General features: G+C 42.8%; 1 protein-coding gene across 1 annotated transcript in view; it reads left to right on the forward strand.

Moving 5' to 3' along the window:
- Positions 1-1,599: 1,599 nt before the first annotated feature.
- VPS4B (vacuolar protein sorting 4 homolog B) overlaps positions 1,600-24,442 on the forward strand; it is a 38,585-nt gene continuing 15,742 nt past the window's right edge. Inside the window, exons 1-5 of the mRNA XM_008261441.5 lie at positions 1,600-1,867; positions 13,566-13,677; positions 14,773-14,929; positions 17,108-17,175; positions 21,547-21,666. Of these exons, the coding sequence (XP_008259663.1) occupies positions 1,841-1,867; positions 13,566-13,677; positions 14,773-14,929; positions 17,108-17,175; positions 21,547-21,666 (484 nt within the window). The 5' untranslated portion in view covers positions 1,600-1,840. The remainder of the gene's footprint in view (positions 1,868-13,565; positions 13,678-14,772; positions 14,930-17,107; positions 17,176-21,546; positions 21,667-24,442) is intronic.

Here is a 24,442-nt window from a genome sequence, read left to right on the forward strand (position 1 = left end):
CACAGTGCCAGCCCCAAGACTGGGTTAATTTATTTTATTTTATTTTATTTTTTGACAGGACAGAGTTAGACAATGAGAGAGAGCGAGAGACAGAGAGAAAGGTCTTCCTTCCGTTGGTTCACCCCTCAAAAGGCTGTCACGGCCGGCGTGCTGCGCCAATCTGAAGCCAGGAGCCAGGTGCTTCCTCCTGGTCTCTCATGCGGGTGCAGGGCCCAAGCACTTGAGCCATCCTCCACTGCCCTTCCGGGCCACAGCAGAGAGCTGGACTGGAAGAGGAGCAACCAGGACAGAATCCGGAGCCCCAACTGGGACTAGAGACCACAGTGCCGGCGCAGCAGGCAGAGGATTAGCCAAGTGAGCCGTGATGCCAGCCAAGACTGGGTTTAAATGACACTCCTCCAAGATGGCCCTAACCACTGGCTCAGGATGGAGTACTCTCTCTCCTGTGGCCCCACGGGACATCCTGACTCTATTGTAGCTCTTGTCAGGGCCTCATCTGACATTGACCCTGGATGGACTTCAGACACCAGCCATGCCAGAGAAGAGCTGTATGGTTCGGGGAACTTCTATTGATCTGAGGTTTAGTTCTCATTTACATGAACTGCCAGCTTTAAATTCTAACTGGCAGAGCTAGTACGTGAAAGTACTTTGTAAACGGTTACAATGTAACATATTTACATTTGGGTTTTAAATATGTGAAAGGAAAAAAGTTTCTATTCCACTAGAATCTAAGGTTCCAGGGAATAGGAATTTCAAAAAGAAAAGCTTTTAGTTTCAAACAGTATTTACAGAAGAGTTGCAAAAGTGTGTAGAGAATCCCCATCCCGGACTGCTGGCTCTACTACAGACGTTATTCTGTTTTAGTTTTCCAACGGATACTTTTCTTTCCGGCATCTCCTCCAGCACCGCATTTAACTGGTGTCTCCGTCTGCAGCCTGTGGCCGGCCCCAGTCTTCCCTGGTCTTCCACGACCCAGACGCTTCTTGAAGCGTGTTGGTTAGCTATTTTGTAGTAGGAACACCTCCGACCTGGATTTTTCTCGTGTTTTCTCAGGGTTAGCCTGAGATTACAGATTCTTGGCAATAATGCCGGAAAGGTGATGTTCCTTTCTCATTGAACACCAGGGCCCCAGGGGGTACATCACATCCACAAATAAAAAAAAAAGTTTTTTTTTTCTTTTCACTTTTTGTTCATAGCCAGCATTTAAAATAGACTGGCACACACGGATCACCATAAATCTCATTCAATTCGTCGAACCATTTGGTGTCTTCTCCACTAAACTTCTAAAATAGCAAGAACCCGATTATATTCATCCTCATGGTTTCCTGATGCTCAGCTCTTTCTTTCCTTTTCTTTCTCCCCCGCCCCCCACAGCAAACACTCCCCAGCAAAGTCAATACCCCGGAGGGCTAATGAAAGTCCTCCTGCGCTTGCGCGCAGCCTGGCTCTCTGCCTCTAGAGCGCAGGCGCAAAGCCAGACTTCCGCCAGGCGTTGGCTGGCTTCAGGGATACTTCTTGGGAAGTCCCTAGCCACAGTGAGAGGCCGACAGGGTGGTGACTGCGTAGAGCGCGTGTTGATGACGGAAGCGGAAGTGCCCCGGCCAGAGGCGGGACTAGGATCCGAAGGGGCTCGGGTTTGCGGAAGTTTTGAAGAGGGTCCGGTGCTGGCGAGCGCAGTGTTGTTTCAGAACAAGTTCCGGACAGAAGGCCTTCGCTTGTGATCCGAGAGCCACCAGCTTCCCCAGGTGTGGGGCCGTAACACTGGGCCCGATCCGAGGTCCCTGCTCTCGGCTCTCCTCGCACCCCGTTGGACCCCGGGGAACCGCCTCGCGTCTCCACCATGTCATCCAGTAGCCCCAATCTCCAGGTATCATGCTACCTGCGCCGCCCTAGAGCAGTTGGGTGGGGGGCGGGGAGGAGGGAAGACCGGCCGCGCCCCTGCCCGGGCGGAGGAGGGCGGGGCCGGGCGCGGCCGCTGGTCGGGGAGTGGGCGCCTTCCAGCCGAGGGGGCGTTTCCGGCGGGCTGGGAGGGTCTCCTGGGCCACTGGCTGTGTGACACCCTTGACTTGGTGTGGAGCTTCTAAACGAAACAGAAACAGGAAAGCACCAGCCGAGCTTGGACCAGAGTGGGCCAGTGTCTCCCATCGCTGCAAAGAAGAGAGGCAGGAACGTAGTTTTTGCCGGCTGAGCGTAGGGTGGTCCCACTTTTTTGTGTTCCTCGAGCTGATAGAGCCAAAGTCCTTTTCTCGAGCTGTCAAGTGGCAGAAATATGAGCACAGCCTTGGAATCCGAGGTTCCAGCCAGCCTGCGTGCAGTCGCCGCGAATTCGGGGTGTGTGTGCGTGTGTGTGCGTGTGCGCTGTTCTGAGACGCCCCATTTGTCATCTTTAAGAACAGGGGGCATCTGTAAACCTCCGTGCCTCCAGTTCTTCGCTTTCACCGCAGTGAGCGCAGCATTTTGTACGTAAATCATGGACTTCAAAGATTTGAGACTCAATCGTTAGTCGCCTGTAGAGTGGAATTCTTAATAAGAAATGTATGTAACGTTGTCTTCCACCCCCAGAATGGATCTGGGACTTAAGAGGGGCTTGGGCCTGGAGGACTCCCAGTCCTGCCTGTCAATTTGGTACAGAAGTGTCCCATGAGACGTGTACTTTCCGTCGTCGTCTTGGGCTTCCAGTAGTTTGTTGGACAGGCATTTATTTATTGAGGGCCCGATACAGACTCCAAAAGTAAAGAGCGCTCTCCTTAACCCTGGGTACTCCATCCTGAGGGAAGACCACCCCAGCAGACCCATCTAAACAAGAACGTGGGAGAAGAGCTTGCTTAGGACGTTTACGTTGAAACTGGACCCAAAAGATTATGAAAATAAATGCTTTATAGCATTCACAAAATGTTATAATTGCAGGAATCATTCATTTCTTAGAATTAAGAAAAAGTTATATGTCTTTTTCCACTAAGGTATTAAACTGAGATGGGGCAGTCGCCACGTGATCCGGAGATGTTTGATAGCCCCATTCAGAAACGATCTTTCTGGTAAATGTACCTTGTAGAAATATCTATTGTTTGGTAAGATATTGTTCCTTTGAGTATTAAAGGTGATTTTAAGTTCACACTTGTCATCACCCTCGTTGGTTGTCTGTTAACTAGTTTTATTTTGTCAGCTTTTCATTTGTCACAAACTTTGAGTCTGATCCGGGCATTCCACAGTGAGATTTTCATCCGTTTGCTGATACCTTTCTTCTGCGAGATTTGCCGTTTTCTTCTGTAATCAGAATGCATCAACCTGAATTGGATTGTTGTATGTTCTTCAGTGAATCAGCTAGAGTTTGACAGGTGTTAAAGGCCAGTAGTAAACAGGAAGGATGTTGAGTTACGGCTTTGATTAGGGGTTGACTCACTCTTGTGTTTCTCATTGAACCCTTTCTTTTCTTTTTGAGGAAGACAGATATATATGGAGAGAGTTCCTTTCTGCTGGTTTACTTCTCAAGTGCTGGGTTTGGGCCTGATCAAAGTCAGGAGCCAAGAACTCAAACCAGACCTCTCACGTAGGTGACAGGAAGCCGTTTACTTGAGCCATCACCACTGCCTTGCAGGATTTATACCAGCAAGAAGCTGAAGTCAGGAGCCAGAGCTGGCATTGAATCCAGGCATTCTGGTACAGGACATGGGCATCTTAACTGGAGTCCTAACTGCTAGGCTGAACTCCCGCCCCTCATCAAGTCCTTTGAATGAAAACTACTCGGATAATGAATAACCTTTCCAGTGAGCAAGGCAGAAACCTCTGTAGCCAGATGCTCATAATGTAAAAATCAAAATAATAAAAAGTAATTTAACAAATACTGGGATAGAGTTAGAAGTCAGTGTGGGAGCACAGAAGGAAAGGACGTATCTCAGTCTTCCGAGGACATGACGAATATGTCACAGAGGAGCTGATGTGCGCTTCGATAAAGTGAACAGTGCTAACACTAATTGTCTGTTTGGTGTTTGATGTGCTCTCACTCAATCCTTAAAACAACTTTTCAAGGTGGAGTCTCACAGTATAAGAAACCTAAGCTTGTTAAGCTTATGGTTGACCCAAAGACATACAAGTATTAGTATGTAGGTTAGTTTTGAATCCAGATCTGTCTACTGAATTCACTACAAAACTGAACTCTCTTGAAAAAGTTGAATGCTTTCCAGGCAGAGAAAAATGACTTGTTCCTCAATCCAAAAGTGTAATAAATCCTTTGGGGAGAATTGCAAGTAATGTAGATGAAGTAGAACTCAAAAGTTTACTCATCCTAAATATTGTGTCCACAATGCCATGTTGTGTATGTGTCTGTGTGTAATCTGTGACCTCAGAAGGCTTACATGCTGATGTGAAACTAGACATACAAGTATAAGATGACCAATAGAATATAGTGTGGTCATAGAAGGTATGTACAGGGGGCAGTGGAAATCTAGAGGAAGTGCAGACAAAGCAGTCCAGGGGTTGCTAGCAAGAGCTTTGCAGCAAGAGTGCCATGCCTGGAGAGCCCTGGAGAAGCTGGAGTTTTACAGGGATGGGTTGGAATAGAGCATTCTGGGCAGACATGCGTGCTGAGCTGGACTAGGTCATGCCAGTAGTTTGGGATGACTGGGACTTACTGTAAGGTGGGGGCACAAGCCCGAGGGTTAGGCCCTATCACGAGGAGTCTTGTGTGCCACATAAACAGTCATCATCCTGTTCTACATGGGAGTCATAAAAGGGTTTCCAACAGTGGAGTAACCTGCTCAGGTGTTTTGTTTTAGAATGAGACTGTCCTGTGTACAGGGAGAAACTGGACTGGAATCAGGGAGACCAGTTAGGAGTTGGGGTCTGTTGATGGCAGAACGTAAGGGGCCACCTTAGCGTAAATACCTTTCTCAGTGAAGCAGAAAGGTATCGTCGGAGAAAAGTTGGGGAGGATAGTCAGGCTTGTGCCTGTGAGGGAAAGAGAAAAGGCAGGGTTTCCTCCCAGGATTCTGCATTGGATGTCTGAGTGGAATACAAAAGGAGAAGTATCAAGGAGTGTTATGGGACTGACATAGAGAAGCAAAATAGCTTTAGCTTTTGTTGAGTTTAAAATGTCCGTGCAGCAGGACAAGCATTTGGCCTAACAGTTAAGATACCTGTGTCTCATGTTGGAGTGCTTGGGTTGATACCCACCTCTGACTCCTATTTCTACTTCCTGCTGATGCAGACCCTGGGAAGCATCAGATGATGGCTCAGGTAGCTGAATCTCTGCCACCTATGAAGGCAACCTGGATTGCGTTCCCAGCTGTGGATTTCAGCCTCAGCCCAGCCATAGCCCTTGTGGACATTTGTGGGGGCAGGGTGACCCAGCAAGTGGGGTGCTCACTCACTTTCTCTCCTCTCTTCCCGTCCTCCTCTCAAAATGAATACAATTTTTTTTAAAAAATAAAATGCCCATGGGCATAATCAAATGGAAATGTCCAATCAGCATCTGAATACAGAAGTGTAGAACTAGGGTGAATGGCCTTGGATGTGAATAAGGATTTTGGAGTTATTAGTATAAAGATGGTAGCACAGGTTGTGGGCATGGTGAGTCCCATCTTGGAAAGTTTACAGAATGAGGGAAAATAAGGACCAGGGCAGAACCTCATGGGATATTGACATTTAAGGAAAGAGAAAAGGGAATCTGAAAAACAAGCAGTGGACAGCTCAGTAAAATCATGGGAGGATGCTGTCCTGAAGGCCAAAGAGGAGACACTGTCCAAGAGTTTGTTGTTAGTGTTAAGTGCTGTAGGGAGGGAATTAAGGTGAGATTTGGCAGTCAGGGCAGAAAACACTGCTGTGGCGAAAGAGCTCAAGAAACATGAATTTGGGGTACTCTGAGGTTTTGCTTAGAAGAACTAAGTAAGATGGTGGCAAGAAAGGACCCTGGGAACTGAAGAGAGTTGGTGAATTTTAGGTACGAGTCTGAAATGGGACTACACATGTTTTTCTGATAAGGAAGGACCTCTCAAACAAGGGACAGGTTGAGGAGAGAGCATGCCATGGCATGCCATTGAGGGCGTAAATGCTGCAAAGGTGGGGACCAGCTCAGAAACACAGAAGAATTAGCGTTGACTGCCCTAGCACATCTTTGCTCCTGAGGTAGATAGCCAGTTTGCAGGGGTTTCTAGGGCAGATGCACTGTGGTCTCCTAATCTGGAAAGGGCTGTCCCAGATGTTCCCAACCTTTGTACTTCCATATTGATAACTGGGTGCTGCCTGACCCTGGGGCAGTGAAGTCATTCACTCTCATGCTTGCCATTGTGCTAGTCTTGGGAGTATGAGCAAGTGCAGACCACAGACATAACTCCTGTCCCTACAGAGCTTGCATTCCAGTGAGAGAACAAAAATAAAACCCACGTAGGTTCACAGAGAGAGGGATAACATGCCTGGAAGGATTTTAAACAGGAGTGATGTGGACAGCTGTGTTTTATTTTGAGAGACAAAGAGAGAAAGAGCTGGTATCTCTTGTTTCACTTTCCAAATGCCTGCAACAACCAGAGTTGGCCAGGGCTCAAGCCAGAAGCTGGGAAAGCAATCTAGGTCCCCTAGTAGGAACCCAGGTGTCCCCATGCCCCTCAGGCTCCACATTATCAAGAAGCAGGACTTAGAAACCAGAGCAGGGAATTTAACCTAGGCACTGTGATGTGGGAGGCAGGCATGTTAACTGCTCAGCGTATGGGTTTTAAATTGAATTAACTGGGTAGTCATCAACCCAGAGATCATCAGCCATGAATCACTGAAAATAGACAACAGGCGGGAGGAGGAACAGTAAGCAAATGTGAGCCCCAAGCAAAACCTCATCCTATAAGAGGATGTAACCACAGAGGAGACTGAAAAGTAGCTGCCAGAGAGCTAGGAAGAAAACCAGGAGAATGGTGCCAGTGGGCTCAGCAGAGGACAGTGTCCAGGAAGCAAGTGATGGACCTTGTTATCAGCAGACCAAGGTGAAGACGGAGCTGGTCCTTGAGCCTGGCACCGCAGAGTCCCTTGATGTGATAAGGAGAGAATAGAGGCTCCGCTGTTGAGATTGTGGCTCTGACAGGTAGCAGAGAAACAGATCCAAGATGGAGAGTTATTAGTCTTTTTTTTTTTTTTTTTAGCGATTTATTTATTTATTTGAAAGTCAGAGTTATACAGAGAGGAGAGGCAGAGAGAGCAAGGTCTTCCATCCGATGGTTCACTCCCCAATTGGCTGCAACTGCTGGAGCTGCTCCGATCTGGAGCTGGAGCCAGGAGCCTCCTCCTCCAGGTCCCCCGTGTGGGTGCAGGGGCCCAAGGACTTGGGCCATCCTCCACTGCTCTCCCAGGCTACAGCAGAGAGCTGAATCAGAAGAGGAGCAGGTAGGACTAGAACCGGTGTCCATATGGGATGCCGGTGCGTCAGCCAGGGCGTTAACCCACTGTGCCACAGCACCACCCTGAGTTATAGGTCTTTTTTAGGGAAGACTATTTGTCTCCTGATGGAGACAATATCTGGTGGAGAGAACTTAGAGATGACAGAGGTGGGATAACCAAACAGAGGAAGATTTTGAGAAAACAGGATTTTTTTTTCACTCATTCAGCAGTTGTGTACTGTAGCCATCACCTTCCAGCCCAGATTAGGTTGGTGATGGGAGTCCTGTTCTCATGAAGCTCGCCTTAGTAAAGGTACAGGTGGTCAGTGTGTTTAGAATAAATATACTGGTAACGATGGGAAAAGCGTGTGGGAGAGGGGACGTCAGGGATGCAGCATGTCCCTGACCTGCGGAGCACCTCTCTGAGGACTTGTCTCCGGGGTAGGTCTAGAAAGGGAGCCATGCTGCCTCAGCTTGTGGGAAGGAATTTGGCTGTGTGTTCAGACTGTTTGAACCATGAGAGTGTAACTGCTACACTTTATCAATTCTAAAGCATACCACTTAGCTTGTGGTTCCTCCCACAACAGAGGAAGTAGGTTCTCCATTGGGAGATTTGGTGCCATCCCTATCCACTCCATGAACACCTACTTAAAAGTATATCATTCTGACGTATGATTGGCTTTGAAATTGTTTGATGATTTTTACTTAGATTAATTATAACTTATTTTTAGTATTGGGTAAGCATGATCTTTTTTGTCTGCATTTATTTCACTTTTACTGCCGAAATTAACCCAATTGGAATGCTTTAATCATGCTTCTTTCTTTATTTGTATGTGTTTTGTGCATTGTTTTAAAATTCAAGGATAACTTTAATGAAAATTTTGTGTTGAGGTAATTGTACATTTGTATTCAGTTTTAAGAAATAATAGAGAGATCCGATGTACCCTTCACACAGTTACATCTTGTAAAACTAGTACAGTATCATAACCAGGATATTGACATTGGTGCATTCTACAGCTCTTACTCATATTTCCCCAGTTTTACCTGTGTGTGTGTTCCTGTGCAGTTCTATCAGGTGAAGGTTCATATGTGCAATACCATGATCAAGACACAGACCACTTCATAAAGAAGTTCCCCTTTCGGATTCCAATTCAATCCCATCAAGGTGGCATGTACCAATGCCATCTCACTATTCCAAGTGATCAATTTCAGTTCACAATTGATCATAATGAAAGGACTAAGAGTCAAAGGGAGCACATAAACAAGTCTAGTACCTGCTAACACTAACCGATGGAATAAATAAAGGGGAGAGTGATCCAACATGGGAAGTGAGATACTCAGCAGACTTATAGAATGGCAGATGTCCTAAATAGCACTCTGGCCTCAGAATCAGCCCTAAAGGCATTCGGATCTGGCTGAAAAGCCCATGAGAGTATTTCAGGCATGGAAAGCCAAGACACTCTGGCAAAAGATCTCTGCGAGTGAGATCCCAGTGGAAAGAACAGGTCTTCAAAGAAGGAGGTACCTTTCTCTGAAGGGAGGAGAGCCTCCACTTTGACTATGACCTTGTCTAAACAAGATAAGAATCGGAGAACTCAGAGGGCTTCCATAGCCTTGGAAACTCATGACTGGAGCATAGGGAGACTACTGATGCCATAGACAGGAGTGTCAATTGGTAAAGTCAACAACAGGAGTCACTGTGCACTTACTCCTCATGTAGGATCTCTGTCCTTAATGTGCTGTGTATTGAGATTTAATGCTATAACGAGTACTCAAAAATATATTTCACTTTGTGTTTCTATGGGGGTGCAAACTGTTGAAATCTTTACTTAATGTATACTAAACTGATCCTCTGTAAAAAAAAAAAAAAGAAATTATCAATTCCCAACTTGACTCTCACTGGGATTAAACATGACAATAGGTCTGATCTGATTTCATCATCATTTAAAAAAAATCATCTATTATTTTTCACTTTATGTTTCTGTGTGAGAGCAAACTGTTGAAATCCTTACTTAATGTATACTAAGCTGATCTTCTGTATATTAAGATAATCGAAAATGAATCTTGATGTGAATGGAGGGGAGAGGGAGTGGGAAAGGGGAGGGTAGTGGGTGGGAGGGACGGTATGTGGGGGAAGCCATTGTAATCCATAAATCGTACTTTGGAAATTTATATTCATTAAATAAAATTAAAAAAAAAAAAAAAAAAAGAAGTTCCCCTTTCATAACCACAGCCACCTCACTTTGTCTTCCATACACCATCCCTGTCTCCTGGCAGAACAAATTTGCTCTCCATCTCTAGTTTTGTCGCTTTGAGGGCATTATATAAATGGAATCATACAGTATGTAACCTTTTAGGGTTGGCTTTTTTCACCTAACATGATTCCCTCAGGATTCATCCCAGTTGTTTGTAACGGTGATTGATTCCTTTTGCTAGTGTACCACGTGGTTTAACCACGCAGCCCTTAAGGACATCTGAACATTCACGTACAGGTTTCAGTATGAACATAAAGCTCTGTTTCCCTGGGGCCAGTGCCCAGGGGTGTAGTTGCTTGTTCATAGAGAAGTTGTGAGTTCAGTTTTGTAGACAAAAACAGCTAGTTTCCTGGAGTGGCTGCACCATTTTACATCCCACCTGCAATGTGGGAGTGATGAGTTCCCTGCGTCCTCACTGGCATTTGGTATTGTATTACCTTAGCCATCTGTGATGAATGCATATGGATATCTCATTGTGTATGTGTTTTTTTTAATTTTATTTATTTATTTTATTTTTGACAGGCAGAGTGGACAGTGAGAGAGAGAGAGACAGAGAGAAAGGTCTTCCTTTTGCCGTTGGTTCACCCTCCAATGGCCGCCGCGGCCGGCACTCTGTGGCCAGCACATCGCGCTGATCCGGAGCCAGGAGCCAGGAGCTTTTCCTGGTCTCCCATGCGGGTGCAGGGCCCAAGTACTTGGGCCATCCTCCACTGCACTCCCGGGCCACAGCAGAAAGCTGGCCTGGAAGAGGGGCAACCGGGACAGAATCCGGTGCCCCAACCGGGACTAGAACCTGGTGTGCTGGCGCCGCAAGGCGGAGGATTGGCCTGTTGAGCCACGGCGCTGGCCCATTGTGTGTTTTTAAGATTTATTTTATTTTATTTGAAAGTCGGAGCTACACAGAGAGAGGAAGAGGTCTTCCATCTGATATTCACTCCCCAAGCCGATCTGAAGCCAGGAGCCAAGAGCTTCCTCTGGGTCTTCCACACTGGTGCAGAGGCCCAAGGACTTGGGCCATCTTCCACTGCTTTCCCAGGCCATAGCTGAGATCTGGATCAGAAGTGGAGCAGCCAGGTCTTGAACTGGCGCCCAAATGTAATGCTGGCCCTTGAGGCCAGGGCGTTAACCCACTGCGCCACAGCGCCAGCCCCTCGTGTGTGGTTTTGATTTGGTGTTTCCTCACTCTCTGATGATGCTGAGCTGCTTTTCCCGTGCTTACTTGGTGTCTGTGTGACCTCTCAGGTGAAATGTCTGTTCACAGCCTTTGTCCATTTCCTAATTGGATTCTTTAACTGTTGCAGTCTAGATACTAGTCTCTAGACACATGATTTGCACATATTCCTCCTTGTCTGCAACTTACCTTTTCATCCTTTTAACAGGATCTTTTATAAAGATTAGTGAGTTTGATCAAGTCCTTTTTTTTTCCCCTTTTATATGTTGTGCTTTTAATGTCAAATCTAAGAATCCTAAGAACCATAGATCCTGGAAATTTTCTTTTTCTCTGAAAGTTTATAGTTTTATGTTTAAAAATTTATTTATTTGAGAAAGATGCAGATAGGTAGACAGATAGCAAGCTCCTGTCTGTCAGTTCACTCTCCAAATGCCTGCAATAGCCACAGCAGGGTCAGGTAAAAGTTGGCAGGTGGGAACCCAATCCAGGTCTTGCATATGGGTGGCAGGGACGTAGCTACCTGATCCATCAGCCGCCGCCTCCCAGGACACACATTAGTAGAAACTTGGAATCGGGAGTGAAGCTGGGACTAGAACCCAGACACCCTGGTATGGGATGTGGATTTTTTAACTGCCAGGCCAGAAACCTGTGCCTAATTTTACATTTTATATATGTTTGTGATCCATTTTCAGTTAAGTTTTACAGGAAGTGTGAGTTTAAGTTGTTTGTTTTTGCCTAAGGATGTGCAGTTGCTCTACCACCATTTTGTAAAAAGTCAAACCTTCTGCCATTGACTTGCTTTTATGTCATTTTCATAAATCATTTGTATATGTTTTTATGCATCTATTTCTGCGAGGGTTTTTAATACAGTAGTCCCCCTTTTCCTTTGGTTTTCTTACTGTGGTTTCAACAACACCTGCTGTCAGTCCCAGTCTGGCTTGACTTGAGAGAGAGACCACATTCACATAACTTTTTATTTCGGTATGTTGTGGTAATTGTTCTTACTTTAATCTCTTACTGTATCTAATTTAGGAATAAAATTTTTCAAGGGCTGGTGCTGTAGTGTAGTAGGTTAAGCCTCTACCTGTGGCACCAGCATCCCATATGGGTGCGTATTTGAGTCCCGGCTGTTCCACGTCTGATCCAGCTCCCTGTTAATGGCCTGGGAAAACAGCGGAAGGTGGTCCAAGTGCTTGGGCCCCTGCACCCACATGGGAGACCCTGAAGGAACTCCTGCTCCTGGCTTTGGATTGGCTTAACTCTGGCCATTGTGACCATTTGGGGAGTAAACTAGCAGGGGGAAGACCTTCCTCTCTGTCTCTCCATCTCTCTGTAACTCTGCCTCTCAAATAAATAAATAAATAAATAAATATTTTTTTTTAAAAAGTGAAAAATGAAAAAAAAACTTTATTACAGGTGTGTGTGTATAGTGGTCCCCTCATATCTAGATTTCTAACATCTCTAGACTGTACCAACCACGGAGCAGAAATATTCATGAAAAAAAATTGTGTTTATATTGAACGTGTACAAATCTTTTTTTTTTCCTTCTTTCCTGTAAATAATACAGTATAACATCTACTTATGTAGTGTGTACCTTGTATCAGGTGTTAGAAGTAATCCACAGATTTTGATATCCACAGAGGCCCTGGATCCAACCTCTCTCAGATTCTCAAGGACGTCAGTATAGGAAACAACATGTAGTACTGTAAGGTTAGGTGTGGTATCCGTAGTTTCAGACATCCATGGGGGTCTTAGAACTTACCCTCCTTGACAGGAAGGATGACTGTACTACAAAAGTTGTCTGTGTTCATTATGGACATTTTTAGAAGTGTGAAAAGGGAGAAAATGAAAACAGTAAAGGCTTATTTAATAGGCTCTGTTAAATTTCCTCCCCTTTTCCTCTGTTTTTTTGTCTGTTTCAAACGGTTGAACTTACGCTGTGAGTTGTATCCTACTTTTTGAAAATGTCCATCATAAACCCTTTTCATATTATTATAAATGTTTATTATTTTTATTTTAATAATCCTTCATTATTCCATCATATGGCATCATTTGACTATTTAAAATTTAAGTTTCGGGGACCGGCACCATGGCTCACTTGGTTAATCCTCTGCCTGGGGCGCCGGCATCCCATATGGGTGCTGGGTTCTAGTCCCAGTTGCTACTCTTCCAGTCCAGCTCTCTGCTGTGGCCCGGGAGTGCAGTGGAGGATGGCCCAAGTGCTTGGGCCCTGCACCCGCATAGGAGACCAGGAAGAAGCTCCTGGCTTCGGATTGGCACAGCGCCAGCCCTGGTGGCCATTAGGGGAGTAAACCAACGGAAGGAAGACCTTTCTCTCTGTCTTTCTCTCACTGTCTATAACTCTACCTGTCAAAAAAAAAAGTTTAAGTTTTCAGGTTTTGTTTTGCTATTTAAAAGTCTTCACTGGTTATTTGGGATTTTATTTGAATTCCTAATTTTTCATTAATATGCTTTAGATACAGCAGCATTTAAGATTTGAAATTTCCCTCAATGCTGTTTTAATTTGAATTTACAGATTATTCAATTATTCCTTGCTAGCCTGAGTTTTACTTTAGTTGACTGAGTTATCTGACTCATAAGTGATTGGTACTAGATAAAATGGTATTTGAGTGGCAAGTTATCCCTATGGCAAATTTAACTTGCATTTAGAATAAGAGATGGATTTGATATTGCTTTTATTTAAAAAAAACTTTTCAATGTGATTATTTCAAACCGAGATATATGCTTTAATTTTAGTGTTCTTATTTTTCCTCCCTCAAACAGAAAGCAATAGATCTTGCTAGCAAGGCGGCACAAGAAGACAAAGCTGGAAACTACGAGGAAGCCCTTCAGCTCTACCAGCATGCTGTGCAATATTTTCTCCATGTGGTCAAATGTAAGGGCATTGTTATTTTTCTTATTTAGAAATGCTGAAAGAAAAGCTTACAGTATTTCATTTATGAAATTTGAAATACAGTGCCAGAAAATTCAGAACTATCCATTTGCCAGAAATTTTCCGCTTTCTTCCTAGTCACTTAAGTACTTAGACTTAGCTAACAAATGTGACACTTCCTAGTTTGTATACCTGAACACATTACAATGTCATATGATCAGTGGAAGTTTTTTTTATGTTATTGGTAGTAAACCCAAATTATGTGACTTCCATAACCATTTCTAACCATATGCTGGAAAAATTCTGTTTTAAAAAATAGTTTGGGTGACATTTTATCCATTTCATTTAATTTCATTTGTGTTTTCCATGAGCTGGGCACTCACTATTCTAGACACTGGGGATACAATAAGGAGGGAAAAAATCAATTAAAAAAAACCGTACCTTTGAGCATCTTAAGTTAACGTGGTTGAATAAGGTTTTTTTTTTTTTAACTTCCCTCTCCATTTAATTTTGAGAATTTGTGTCAAATTAAAGCAAAACTAAGAATTAATGATAACACATAAATAATGGGGCTAATCCATGTGTTGGGTATATTGCCGAAGTCTGCTTTTGAAAATAGCCCTGATGGATGTATTTATATGTAATAAAATTGCTGTATCAGTGATACATATAACATATGACATTTCCATCACTTGTTATTCTTTCAAAATTAATATACACATTAATGGAAAAGATTAATATTGTTTTACTTCTGTTTGATTTTATTGATTTTGTGTGAGGCAAGCAGCTTTCAAATGGTGGAGAGAAAAGGAAACTTAGAAAATACTAAAATTCTTATGATTACTTAACATTAACTGAAAACATCCTCTTGTTTTGTTCAGGTCTTTGTTTGTTTTTTTACACACAAACTCACTATTGGTCTCAACCTTGCCAGAATAAGTAGAAAAGAGTTGATAATCAGTGGTTAGCAAGAGTTACAGACGATCTTGCTTGTCTTCCCCGACATCGACTTCCCCTGTTTAAAAAATGGGTCTGAAGAGCTTAAACAAATTCCTATACCTAACGCTAAAGAAAAAGTCTCTCATTTCTCTTCGGTAGATGAAGCACAAGGTGACAAAGCCAAGCAGAGCATCAGAGCAAAATGCACAGAATATCTTGACAGAGCCGAGAAGCTGAAGGAGTATCTGAAACAGAAGGAGAAAAAGCCACAGAAGCCAGTGAAAGAAGCACAGCCGAGCTCAGCGGATGAGAAGGGGTATGTATAGAAAGAGTTCGGTTTCACTGGAACTTTTTAGTTGTGTACCCATTTCTTTTGTCTAAATCAGTTGTTGGCATCCCCTGGCTCACGGGCCAAAGCTTGTCTGCTGCCTGTTTTTTAAATAAGCTTTACTGGAACACAGCTTCCCCAGTCAGTTACCTACTGTTATCTAAGGCTGCTTTCCTATTGTGTCAACGAAGTTGGTTGGCTGCAGTGGAGAATGTGTGTTGCCAGAACCTAGAGTATGTACAGTCTATGAATATTAAAACCCATTTTGGAAATGTCTTCCTTGATAGGGAATGTACCATTCACAGATGCAGAATTTATTTCTTGAACTTGCAATATGTGTAAGCAGATGGAACACAGATCCTCTCTGACCACGCTTAGTTGGCACACAGTGGCTCCAGGTGATACACTTGACACGAGGCTCTGGGATTGAGTGACCTAGCCTGGTTAGGATTGACAGTAGCGCGGTTCTGGTTAGCTTTAAGGGATATGGTACCTGTAATTCACGGTGCTCAGTGGCAGATGTTTAAGTCATGCTCTGTGGTCACAAGGAATGAGGTGCCTTTTTGGCAGTGTTTTGGGGACTCTGGCTGCTGCCATAGGCCATTTTGAAGAACTTGGAGGAATAGAAGAACTAGACTTGATTGGCTGCGTAGAACCATGTGACAGAACTTGAAGAAAAGTATTAGCTCCGAGTTTTGTATTCTTGACATTCTAAGAATATTTTTTTCTTCAGCACCTACAACACTGACATAATAAAAAATCAGATGACAGTCCGATTATACGAATTATTGAACTACATTTTAACATTTCTTATATGAAAGGACATTTAATGTAAGACAGGGACTCCAAACAAGAAACTAAAGCATTGGGAAGAACTCAGTTGAGCTCAGACGCCAGGACCTGCACCTGCTGCTGAGACTCCCTGGCCAGCGCATTCTCTCCCCGTCCGCGGAGGATCTTCTGGTCGTGCTGCAGTGACCTCTCCTGAAATGGGAACCCATCAGGGAGAACCTGAGGAAAGGGGTCAGGGAAGCAAGTGTGGATTCTTTATCCCTGGGAGGAAAACTCAGCGAGATACCAGGGTTGTTCAAGTAGAGATCACACAGTAAAACCTCTGCCACAGCTCCCTCAGAAAAACCAGTGCTTTCACCTAAAGATGTGGTCTCCTCGTGAGCAGCCCCACCTTCTTGGAGGAAGTTGAGCCGCATGTGGAACCCTGCCTGCAAGGGTGCCTACGAAGGGCAGTGTTCGTAAGTATGGACTCTACAGTCCACACAGCCATGATTGGAGGAAGCTGGAGAGTCAGCTGCAGTATCTGCCTCATCTGTAATCTCCATCCCGCAGTAACCAAGACTAGTCCATGTTGCCCTAAAAGTCTCTTCTTATATTTAAAAAAATGATGTAATGCTATGCGGGTTTTGTTTGTTTGTTTTGTTTTGCTTTATTGCTTTTTGACTCCCAACATTGTGTTAGGAATATCTTAATAATAAATTATTTCTCCAATATAATGTTTAAAGATTACAATATTTTATTACATGCTAATTGCTAGAATTGAACATCAGTTATTTCTGTTTTTTCCCCCCTTTTGTGAACACTGAGGGCATGATTATCCTTGTAGTCAAATCCTTGAGTTCATTTTGAATTATTTTCCTCAAGATAAATGTGTAGGTAAGAGGTACCTGGTTGGCCCACCTATTCTTTGGGTTCAGTTCATTTTCATCAGGAAACTTACCCATCCTTGTGGAAAACTCAGACTAAGAGTTACAGGCCTTTGTGCCTTACATGATTAGTGTTCCGGGGCTTTGCTCCTAGTGTGACCTCTTGCTCTGATGTGTACTTTGCCTGGTCCTGATGGATTTTTTTTCTGATTTACAATTCTGTGTGGCACATGCATTTGTGAATTCGTACATGATAGGTATGTCATGGGGACTTGGAATTAGTTCCTGACTTCTTTCTGGTCTTTTTGTCCTTTACATGTTCCTTATTCCCTGTTAATTGATAATGTGCCTGCTTCCTGTTATACTTAATATATTATCAAAAATAGTGAAATGTCAATGTCTTGTTTTTCCATTTAAATTACAAATATTTTGGGGAATCTTTCCTTCGTTTTTGCTTTATTTGATAGCAGCAAGTGATCATTTGAACATATTAAATTCTTTCTATTAGGAATGACAGTGATGGGGAAGGAGAATCTGACGATCCTGAAAAAAAGAAACTGCAGAATCAGCTTCAAGGTTGCTTTAGATTTCATTTTTTAAACTTATTATCTTATTTAAAAAAAAAAGAAACACCTCAGTGAATTGTGTATTTGTAGTGTATTTTTTCTCTCCTCTCTGCATTTAAGTGAAGGTCAAGAAGTGGCTTTGGTTCCCAGGGTGTCACATGCTGGCTTTGTTAGCATTTTCACAGAGTGTGCACTCGCAGGTCTCTAGTAGTTCAGTTTTTTATAGTGAGGATGCTGGTTTTTTTTGTTTTATATCTGCCTGTAAAAGGCTGTCCTTTAGCTTACTCTCTTTCACTGTATTTTCCCTCTTGTAGAGAACTCAGCGTTTATACTCTTAGCGTGCTACAAAATCTAATGGGTTAATTAAATTTACTGTCAGATGAGCAGGATGGATTAGGAATACATTTGGCATTTACTGCTATTGCTACCGCTGAGTCATTGATAGTTTATTTCATGTTTCCTACCTGCTCTTCCTCATCCGCTTTTTTTTTTTTTTTTTTTTTTTTTTTTTGACAGGCAGAGTGGACAGTGAGAGAGAGAGACAGAGAGAAAGGTCTTCCTTTGCCGTTGGTTCACCCTCCAATGGCCGCCGCTGCAGCCGGCGCACCGCGCTGATCCTGGCAGGAGCCAGAAGCCAGGTGCTTTTCCTGGTCTCCCATGGGGTGCAGGGCCCAAGCACCTGGGCCATCCTCCACTGCACTCCCTGGCCACAGCAGAGAGCTGGCCTGGAAGAGGGGCAACCGGGACAGAATCCGGCGCCCCAACCGGGACTAGAACCCGGTGTGCCGGCGCCGCAAGGTGGAGGATTAGCCTATTGAGCCACGGCGCCGGCTCCTCATCCGCTTTTTAATGCTCTGATTTACGTTTATCTGTTTGCATTGCCTTTGAGCTCTTTAAGCCTTCTGCTTTTACCTTGAGCAACATAAAAGCACTTGCACACCACTGCAGTGCCATAATGGAAAGGGCAAAGATTTTGGCTCCATTCCAATCTCAATTCCACACCAAGAATCTCAATTTCACACCAAAAATCTGGATTGCACACCGAGGTCTGCTGTTAAAAACTTTATAATTGTGGACAAGTTCCTTAACCTCCTAGTCTGAGTCCCTATCCTTGAAATGAAAATTCATAATACCTTCCTTTCAGGGCTTTTATAAGATTAATGGCAGTGGAAAAACTACCTTATGTTTCAGCTGACAAATTCTAGAGACTCGATAAATCGGTGACTCTATGTATTTAAAAGGCGTCTGTTGGGGTTGCCATGGCACAGCAGGGGTAAGTCACCGCCAGTTGCCATGCTGATATCCCAAATCCGAGTGCCAGTTCTACTCATTCTTACTCTGTGCTTCTGATCCAGCAAATGCACCTGGGAATGCAGCAGATGATCCAAGTGCTTGCACCCCTGGAGTTGCTGACTCCTAGCATCGGGCTGGCCCAGCCCTAGGTGTTGCAGCCATTGGGGCGTGAACCAGTGGATAGATGATTACTGTGTGTGTGTGTGTGTGTGTGTGTTTCTATGTCTGTTTCTGTTTCTGTTTCTCCCTGTCACTTTGCCTTTCAAATAAGTAAATACAATTTTTTTAAAAAGGCATCTATTTAATTTCTGGCTTCTTAATTGCTGAGTTTAGATTTTCTTTTTTTATTTCAGAGGGTTTTTTTAGCTAATGATTTTTTCAAATTAAATTATAGGTTATAGGTAGGATGTATCTATTCATTTGAATCTTACCAAATAGAATGCATAACTGGTCAAGATTCTTAAATGGATGTAGCTTCATCCTTGGTTACTGAAGAGTGAATATACCTAGCTGAGCAGACCTTTATCCTTGTTTTACTAGCCTTCTCAATTTGGTAATAGGGCTGTCTTACCTACCGCACTGGAATGTGTAGAAGAACAGGGTGTGGATAGTATCTTAAACACAGTACAATTAATAAGGACTCAGACCATTTTGTATGCCAAGAATTTCAATGGTTGATATAGTCCAAGGGCAGAAACTTCTGTGTACAACTGTGTTCCTACTGCCTGAAGCAGTCTTTCTCTCTCTCTCTCTCTTTGAAGTGGTATCTCGTTCTCGCTCACAACTTCTTGCTTTCTCTCTCTCACACACATACCACTTAGTATTTGTTGGGTAACTTAGTGGTATGCCAAGTATAGGACAAGCAACATTTTCAGTCTGCTGTACTGGTTTTGTTCTCATCTCTACCCACCCCCTACCCACCCACCCCAGTGAAAATTGGATTCTATCCTTTATTTGACAAAGATATATCCAACTTTTTAATAGCAGTTTTGATAAGGGACAGTTTTTTTTTTAAGTGCATGCAGAAATTTCCTCAGAATTTCATAATAAAATGCAATAGGAAAGGTGTTCCAGCCTTTCTTATCTGACAATCCATTTTTCCCCTCATCTTTTAATTTAATGAACTGCTGATAGATTTCATAATATACACTTTTTAAAATCTTTTCTTTTTTCCTGAAACACTAGTATAATTTTGTTTCAGATTATGACATTAAGTGTAACTTGATTGTTAAAATTAAAAATATATTTATGCTTTGAGCTTTCTGTTAAAGTTTGGTGTTTAGTATTTATCAGCAAGTATTCCAAAGTCATCTTTCAACTTTAAGGAGAAAAGTATTAGATAAGTGGGAGAATAAATTGACAAAAAAAAATCTATCCTGTAATGTAGATATTTTCTCAATTGGGATTATTAACCTTAATGGAATTAAAAAAAATGAATTGACATTTTTCTTCATTCTACTCTGTACTTTCAGGGTACAAAAATCATGGTTTCATTTAACTTTAGTAACCAAAGAATTTCATGATGTTGGGGAATAAATTTCTGAGTATAACTAGCTTTTGGGTAGTAGTTGATCTTTCCTAATGAAAAGAAATAACCTATAAAACTTAATTTCATAGATCAGTCATTAGATTGTATATGTCGTAGTGTTATACTTAAAACAGCTATACATCTTAGAACAGGTTGCTTAATAGTTGTAGTTGAGGTTTTTCCATGTGCTAGAAAACTGGAGAAATCATTTGATAATAGATAACTAGAAAATTTTGCCAGCTAGTTACATTGAAAGAAATCTTTGTTGGATTTATTGCAGTAATTGCTATGAATTGTGACTACGCTGCATTCAGAAACTAAATCATTCATTTGTGTAACTTAGTTAAGTTTCAAAAATTATAAATAGGCCTTTTGGAGTCAAATAGAAAATTGGGTAAATCTCAGGGAAGTATTGCAGATCTAAAGGGATAAACGGCCTTTTCTGTCATCTGCTCCCATTCCATTCCATCCCTTCCTCTCCTTTCCCTTTTCCTTCCATCTGTCTCGTCTTCAGTTAGAGCTGTGGGGCATATTTTCCTTTTTTGTGAGGAGCGCAGTAGATCACCTTTTGATTAACAGGAGAAATATCACAGGAGTGCTTCAAAAAGTTTATGGAAAATGGAATTAGAAGATAATTTTTGATGCAAAAAAGGGTTTAAACCCATGCATATGAGGGGTCATCAAAAAAGCTCATGGGAATTGTGTATTATGAAAAACTGTATTTCAATTTTTTTTCACCAAAATGAACTTATCTTTTTTTTTTTTTTTTTTTTTTTTTTTTTTTTTTGACAGGCAGAGTGGACAGTGAGAGAGAGAGAGAGAAAGGTCTTCCTTTTGCCGTTGGTTCACCCTCCAATGGCCGCCGTGGCCGGCGAGCTGCGGCCGGCGCACCGCACTGATCCGATGGCAGGAGCCAGGAGCCAGGTGCTTCTCCTGGTCTCCCATGGGGTGTGAGGCCCAAGGACTTGGGCCATCCTCCACTGCACTCCCTGGCTACAGCAGAGAGCTGGCCTGGAAGAGGGGCAACCGGGACAGAATCCGGCGCCCTGACCGGGACTAGAACCCGGTGTGCCGGCGCTGCTAGGCGGAGGATTAGCCTAGTGAGCTGTGGCGCCGGCCAGAACTTATCTTTTAATTCCATTCTCTACTAGCCTTTGAAGCACCCTAATAGATCAACATTTATTGAATAAGTACTTTTGGTACTCTAGAATGGATGTTTCCAAATTATAACTACTTCATATAATGTGTAGTGCTTTTCCAAATACTGTATTATTCATTGTGTCATTTCCTCCTTCCACTAACCTAAGCAGTTTGGATAGATGGTAATATTTTCATTTCATGAATGAGGAAGCAGAAATAGATTAAGTGGCTTACTAGTTATGTAGTCACCCACCAGATTCCTGTCTACCTCAAGAACTACTCCTTCATCAGGCTATTTCAGACATATTTATAGCACCTAATACTTTTCCAAATAATTTTAAACATCATTATTTTGTATTGTCTTCTAACTTTTGATGAAACAAACTTCCTTAATTTAAAGATGACATACATTCTTTGTAGGTGCCATTGTTATAGAGCGACCAAATGTGAAATGGAGTGATGTAGCTGGTCTTGAAGGAGCCAAAGAAGCACTTAAGGAGGCTGTGATACTGCCTATTAAATTTCCTCATTTATTCACAGGTGAGGTGACTTCTCATTAATTTTATTTAATGACTCTTAATAAGCATTGATGACTGAAGTAAAGCATTGTGAATTCTTGTCACCATATCGTGTCACTATATCATTAAAGTCAGACTGTTACAAGGTGATGATAATATCTTTACACATAGATGTTTTATTTCCTGTGCATATCCAAATTTCCACTATATAGATTGCAAAACAACTTAAATGTCAACCATAGCGCATAGGGTAATCTCTGATGTGCATAGTAGAATACTGTGTACTCATTAGCATATGGTATACATCTGCAGTGACAAGTTTAAATGTATATTATGCTTTGTTAAAGAATGTCTACACTGGGGCAGTGTTGTGGCACAACAAGTTAAGTCACTGCCTGCGACATCAGCATCCCATTGTCTAAGCAGTGGTTCAAGTGTTCACTGCTCTGCTTCTGATCCAGCTCCCTGCTAGTGCACCTGAGAAAGCAGCAGGAGATGGCCCAAATCCTTGGACCCCGTCTCCACATAGGCGACCTGGGTTCTAGGTCCTGGCTTCAGCCTGGCTCAGCCCTAGCCATTGCAGTCACTTGGGACATAATCAAAGGATGGAAGATCTCTGTGTCTTCCCCCACCTCCCACCTGTCAAATAAATAAATATTTTTTTAAAAGTCTACATCTGTTACAAAGATCAGAAAGCAAGTTATAAAATCTGTATAGTATGATTCCATGCTTATTGTGTAGTCTGATTCCATGTTTGTTAGATAAATGTATATGCGGAGAAGTACATGTAGAGGGACTGACATAAAAATGTTACTGTGTACCTAGGAGATAAGACTTTAGATGATTTTTACTTTTGACTTCCACCTGAACTTTTTTGCAATAGTCATGTATTTTTTAAGAGAATTCCATTTCTTAAAAAAGAGGTGTAAGAATTAGTTAGCTGCTTCAGATGAAGCTCATATCCTCCCGAGACAAAGAGGTGGATCCTTTCTCCCTGTGAGGAGGAAGTTGCTGACCCACCATCTGGAGAGAGTTTAAAATTCTGGTTCCAGCAGAAGCATTCCTTCACATTGTCCTTTTTGTCACTGGTAGCCTTTGTCTGTAATAAGGCTAGCCTCACAGTCTTAACGGTCAAACAGACTTTTCTTTTTGAGATCAAGTTGACTTCATGTAGAGAGGTGTTAGCCTCAACATGAACAGATCCAGACAGGGCTGTCCTACAGAACAGTAATGAAGGGCAAAGAACCAGTGGGGCCATGTGCTGTCCCTGTACTTTTGAGGTGTCACAGCCTACCATCTGGAATATGAAAAAAAACAGTATAAAGGTTGACATCATAATACTATAAAGGTATAAAACCATGATTGAACTAATTTACATTTCTTTTACCAGTGTTTCCTGAATGTGAGTCATTTATGTATTACTTCATTAATTTTTCTTTTATTCTTTTTTACTTTTCTAAAATCACTTTTTTCCAAAGATTTATTTATTTATCTGAAAGGCATAATTCTCAAAGAGAAAGTGAATGTGCCCTTCTTTCTTGAGAAGGACTTGGCTTATTGATACCCGGGTCACTCTGGGCTCATTCTCCACCATAGAGAGGCAAACTTGTTCCCAGGACCCAAGTAAGAAAACCCGAAGAGACAAAGTGATCTTCTGTCCACTGATTCACTCCTCAGATGGCTGCAGCAGGGCTGGGTCAGGCTGAAGCCAGAAGCCTGGAACTCCATCCAGGTCTCTAGTTGAGTGGCAGGGGCCTAAGTACTTGAGCCATCTTCTGCTTTTTTACTAAGGACATTTGCAGGGAGCTGAATTGGCATGCTCATATAGGATGCTGAGGTTGCAGGCAGCAGTTTTATCTGCTGCGCCACAATGCTGGGCCTAATCACTGACTTTCTAGAACAGACTCTTTTTTTATAGTGCAAATATGTGAAGACATGCAGGAACCCATAAATGTTCAGCTTCCTTAATTATCACAGGCTGTGCCATGTGGACATCTCAGACCAAGACCACACTCCCAGTAACCTAGCAGTCACCCTCCTGCCTCTTTCCTCCCTGTTGGTCATCACTCTCTGACTTGCAACACTATAGATGATTTTGCCCTTTTTTAAACTTTAAATTATCTCACTTTTTTTTTTTTAAGATTTATTTATTTATTTGAAGGCGGAGGTAGAGAGAGGCAGAGAAAGAGATCTTCCATCTGCTGGTTCACTTCCCAGTTGCCCGCAATGACCAGAGCTGGGCCATTCCGAAGCCAGGAGCTTCTTCAGGGTCTCCCACATGGGCGCAGAGGTCCAAGGACTTGGGCCATCCTCTGCTGCTTTCCCAGGCCATAGCAGAGAGCTGGATCGGAAGTGGAGCAGCTGGGTCACGAACTGCTGCCCATATAGGATGCCGGCACTGCACACAGCAGCTTTACCTGCTTCACCATAGCACTGGCCCCTCTCACATATTTTTACTTAGTAACACTGTTTTAATAATTTTTTGTCTGTAAGTGAAAAATATGATTTTTTTGATAAATATTTTTTAAAAATTATTTAAAAGGCATTTGATTACCACCTAAAACTATTTCATATAATACCAGCAGTATACACTGACTTATAATTGCATACATTTAAAATGGGAAGATAGGAGCAGGCGTTTGGTTCAGTAGTTAAGACACCACTGGGGCAGAAACACCCCTTATTTGAGTGCCTCTGTTCAGGTCCTGCCTCTACAGGCTATTGTGCATCCTGGGAGGCATCAGGTAATGACTCCAGTAGCTAAGTCCCTGCCACCCCTGTGGATTGAATTCCTGGCT

Source organism: Oryctolagus cuniculus, chromosome 10 (assembly GCF_051225735.1).
Source record: "Oryctolagus cuniculus isolate XC-2025 breed Fujian yellow rabbit chromosome 10, ASM5122573v1, whole genome shotgun sequence".
Lineage (NCBI taxonomy): Eukaryota > Metazoa > Chordata > Mammalia > Lagomorpha > Leporidae > Oryctolagus > Oryctolagus cuniculus.